This window comes from Engraulis encrasicolus, chromosome 11, assembly GCF_034702125.1.
Source record: "Engraulis encrasicolus isolate BLACKSEA-1 chromosome 11, IST_EnEncr_1.0, whole genome shotgun sequence".
NCBI lineage: Eukaryota > Metazoa > Chordata > Actinopteri > Clupeiformes > Engraulidae > Engraulis > Engraulis encrasicolus.
In genome coordinates this window covers 10,009,726-10,014,725 of record NC_085867.1, presented here as the reverse complement: position 1 = coordinate 10,014,725, position 5,000 = coordinate 10,009,726, and the positions used below count along the sequence as shown (strand labels likewise).

The following is a 5,000-nucleotide window of genomic DNA, read 5'->3' as shown; positions in this document are numbered from 1 at the left end:
ATTTTTGACGACTTCGTCGGGATGGTCGTCAAAGTTTTGAAGCTTGCAAGGGGAGGGTCATGCAAAATACATAACAAACAGTCCCTTACCCAAGAGAGCATATCTTAAGAATCTCTCTCTCTCTCTCTCTCTCTCTCTCTCTCTCTCTCTCTCTCTCTCTCTCTCTCTCTCTCTCTCTCTCTCTCTCTCTCTCTCTCTCTCTCTCTCTCTCTCTCTCTCTCTCTCTCTATCTATCTATCTCCCTTTCCAAACTCCTCTCTCTCTCTCTCTCTTCACCCCCTCTCTATATCACTATCTCTTCTCCTCTCTAGACCCTATCCATCTCTCTCTATCTCTCCCTCTCTCCTTTCTCTCTGTCTCTCTCTCTCTCTCTCTCTCTCTCTCTCTCTCTCTCTCTCTCTCTCTCTCTATCTATCTATCTATCTATCTATCTTAATCTATCTCTACCCTATCTCACGACCTCTACCCTATCTCACGACCTCTATCTTATGTACCTAAACACATGGTTCTTCTTGTTGACACTCAAGTTTAGCCTCTTGTGGCTCATGTTATGGTTGGTACTTGTGCCACACACACACACACACACGCACACACACACACACACACACACACACACACACACACACACACACACACACACACACACACACACACACACACACACACACACACACACACACACACACACACACACACACACACAGCCACAGGGGTTTGCAGCACCCCACAGAGTTCCCCATAGGGAGCCCTAAGCAGCTCACCTGCACTGCTGTTCTCTTCCGCTCCACTTCACCCCCCCCACCCCCATCCGTCTTTCTCTTTCTATTTCTTTCTCTTTCTTTCTTTCCCACTCTCTCTTTCTAGTCCCCTCTTCCTGTCTTCCTCCCGCATTGGTGTTCCATACGTCTTTTCACTCTCAATCTGCAGATTTGTTTTTTTTTTTGGGAAACTCCAACTCCCATTGTCATTGTGACACAGCACTCCACAGCACACAACTGTTCACTGTACACTGCACACAACAACATTGCATTTTGCAAGGGAGAAGTCCTCAATGGCGCCCAAGGGAGCAGTGCGGCGCGGCGGTACCATGCTCAGGTTTCCTCAGTCATGGAGGAGGATGGTGGAGAGCACTGGTTAATTGCTCCCCCCACCAACCTGGCGGATCGGGAGTCGAACCGGCTGACCCCCTAACCGCTTACCCATGACTTTGTTAGTCAAGGTGGTGGATGGGCCATGTTTTTAGTGCTGTTTCATGTTAACCCATTTAAGCATGATGCTGCATATACGCTGCATTGACCAAAGCACCTGGAGCGACACAGACGCAGCATTCAGACTTATTCAAATGTAATGTTTTTTTATTAACAAATGTTGGTGGGTGTTAGAGCTGAATGCACACATTTTAATGCGAGAGGAGGGTCTTAGCTTTCAAATGCAACTGATTTCATGTTTTTATGTGCTTCGGAGGTTGAGATATTTAGGTTTTTATTGGCGGAAGGCACCTTTTCCCAAAAAGGTCTTAGGCATTTAGCAGGCGTTTTTCACAGGTGCCTTTGGCTTAGGGGTGGGCGATATGACGATATTATATCGTGAATCGCGATATTGAGTAAAAGATCGTCTCGAATCTGCCAAAGTGGAGAAATCGTATAGATCGTCTTGCAGTGAGGATGTTTATTATCAGTATCAGAGTGACGTTTTCTCACTTGTGTTGTTGTCTTGACTTTATTCTTTACATTATTGTATTCCAATTGTACACTTAATGAGAGTATCATCAGTGTGTTAACATTTTATTGACTGCAAATTACAAATTGCAAGTATATGAAAGTTGTTTTTTGTTGTTTTTATTTTTTTGGATGGAAGATTGTGATAAAAAATCGAAATCGTGATTTCATGTTAAAAAATCGTGATGCAACATTTTTGCCATATCGCCCACCCCTACCCCTAAAATGGGTTAAATGCGTTTTTGACTGTTTTCACCCACAGACGGCTATCCGAAGCTGCCCAATTGGGCCGGAAACCACCCAATTTGGCAACACTGTGGGTCACTGCAAGGGTTACACCCGTACCCTCACTGACATTGCTGTGCATGTGGTGTTCTGTTTCTATTCTGTGGTGCTGTCCACAGAATTGTTTATGTGTGGGAAACACTGAAAAGCAGTAAATGATAAATGTCCACCACACTGTCTATGTTCCCAGTTGTTGAATGTCACAACGTTGCACTTGAAGAAGGACTGAGGTCCGAAACGTTGTGCCATTAAACAACTGGCAGAATTAACAATGTTGCGGACATGTATCATTTACAACAGTTATTTTGTTTTGTCCAGCACCTGCGTCAGAGAGAGTAGAGAGAGAGAGAGGTTCCATTGGCCCATTGTTTCCTGGTTCTATTATGGCCCCCCTTAGGCAGACCTAGGCAGACCTAAGGACTGTTCTATTCATTGTAGGAGCATTATGACACGGCCCTTTAGGCAGACCGGAACCTGGTCGCGTTAGGTGCCCATAGAAACCTATTATGTTGGCATATCTCTATACTTAAAGAATCTCTGCCTGCGTTCTTAGACACTGAAATGCAACATTGCTTTCTCTCTTCCTGTTATGCCCCTCTGTCTAGTTTCCGATTGGCCGTCGGGCTGCCTGTGACATCTACTGGCACGGTGTCTCCTTTCACGACAACGAGAACATCAGCTCCGGACAGGTCAACAAGTTCCCAGGTACGTGCGGCTCCAGGGAAGCCGATAGGGGAGGATAAAGGGGAAAATTGACCCGGGCCCAAGGACAGACGGGGCCCAGAATCAGTTTCTCATTACATTGTTTGTATTGGGTGAGGGGCCCTTTCAGGTGACCTTGTCCTGGGCCCAGCCAAAGCCGTCAGCGGCCCTGTGTGGCCCCGTAGCATTTGTCCTGTCCTTGTCAAAACACAACATCGTCTGCATTGTAGAAGGTTTTTTAGATTAAGTGTGTTTTTTTATTTTATTATGAGCATTTATGGGATAGGACATTGAAAAGTTGGAGGGGGAGATGACGTAAGGTTGAAAATGAAATGAAATGAAGAAAAAAACACGCACATCTGTCAAAAAAAAAGCTTTGGGTGCAGGACTAGCAGTTCTCAGATGAAAACTGAAAATAAAGTCTGCACACCAAGCTCGCGTTTCTCTTATTTAATGCAGTGACAGGGCAGCGTGCCCTTCATCAGACTTTTCTGATTATGCGGGTGCTTGGTGTGCAGACTTTATTTTCACTTTTCATAGGAAATTAATTGACCCAGATGGGACTCAAACCTGGTCTTAAATTTAAATTTGGTGATCAAACATGTGTAGATAGCCTGCCAGTATGTGTAGGAATGGAGTTTCAACATGCTGCACCCATGCTTCAACATCTCTGGTTTTTGAGAAGCAGTTAACGAAGCTTTGAACTAGAACTCATTTTCCAAAAGATATATTTTTTTAATGTGGCTATGTACTGGATGATACAGGTCCACCCTCTTAATTGCATAAATTTTGGTGGTGATCTGACTCACGATCTGGATCCAGGAATTCTTTAAACGATTCTTCACCATTGTGGGATAGGGCACATTTTGACATTACGGTTTCTAACTCATCAAAAACAAGGCAGAAAAGACTTGAAAAACATTAGTGTGTAACACAGTCAAACCGCTTCCTTGGCAGAGGTCTGCACTCTCCGAGTGCATTTCTAGTTGATATTGTGATTCAATGATGAAGCGCATGACTACGAACCGTTCCCTTCTAAATAATACAGATGTTCATGTAAAGAGAGAATCTACTAGACTAATGGCAGACTCCTGACATGATGTTTAGTTTAGTTTAGTTTGTGAGTGTGTGTTTGTGTGTGTGTGTGTACTCGTTATTTACTCTTTAAAAAAAAAAAAAAAACCTAACCCCTCTTTGCAACTGCACTTGTTGTTCTGTATATCTCCTGTGCACTTTGTTTTTGCTTGTGATGTTGGCTTGATTAGGTCCTCTTTTGAAAGTCGCTTTGGTTATGAAGCGTCTGCCAAATGCAATGTAATGTAATGTAAAGCAGGGGTGGGGAACCTTTTTCATCCGAGGCACCACATCATATTCCTCAAAGGGCTGTAAAAGTCCTGAGTAGGGTCATACTATGAATAGATATCATGATTAACTGCATTGCATCTGATTGTCCAGCTCTACGGCACAGCCAGAGCATCTGAGTATGCAGTACAGTACAGTACATATACAACATAGACCAGCCAACCTATGGCCAGATGGCATTTCACTGGGACTTCTCTCAGAGCACTCCCACATGCTAAAATGGAGAGAGAGAGAGAGAGAGAGAGAGAGAGAGAGAGAGAGAGAGAGAGAGAGAGAGAGAGAGAGAGAGAGAGAGAGAGAGAGAGAGAGATACAGACAGAGAGCGAGAGAGAGAGAGACCCTATGTGTGTGTTCTTGATATTCTGCCAGTATTAAGAGTACTCCCACATGCTAAAATGGAGAGAGAGAGAGAGAGAGATAGAGAGAGGAAGAGAGGTTAAATTTAGCATTGGCTTCCTTGCTGAAATAATTGGAGTCAGGATTACGCTGGAAGACTACGGCGAGGTTATTCCAACTGACCAGAGAGCAGCGTCTTTATCTCCAAGCTCCGTGCGGCGTCCCTAATGGACCTGTAGCCTATTACACATAAGGCTGTTTAAGCAGAGCAGAGGAGCATTATCATGTTAGCACCAAAGCTATCACGCATGGCAGGGGGCAGGTTGAAGAGTAGGGCATTCACATACTTATTGCATTATATTATTGCAATATTACAATATGTACTATATATATTCTGCCTAAAACTACTTATTTCCTTGACCATAGTGTATGTGCACTATGTGATAGTAATGGAATGTCAAATATTGCTAAATAAATTCAATAATCTATTGAAAATGATCAATATTTTCCAAAAAATATTAAAAATTCAAAATGGCCGCCACCACATGACGTCATAATATGCAAATTAGGTATGCATATTTACTCCCAAAATAATCT

General features: G+C 43.5%; 1 protein-coding gene across 1 annotated transcript in view; it reads left to right on the top strand.

Moving 5' to 3' along the window:
• Positions 1-5,000, top strand: part of ttll11 (tubulin tyrosine ligase-like family, member 11) — an 81,558-nt gene that overhangs the window by 10,948 nt on the left and 65,610 nt on the right. The window contains exon 2 of the mRNA XM_063209850.1: positions 2,609-2,708. Coding sequence (XP_063065920.1) covers positions 2,609-2,708 — 100 coding nt within the window. The remainder of the gene's footprint in view (positions 1-2,608; positions 2,709-5,000) is intronic.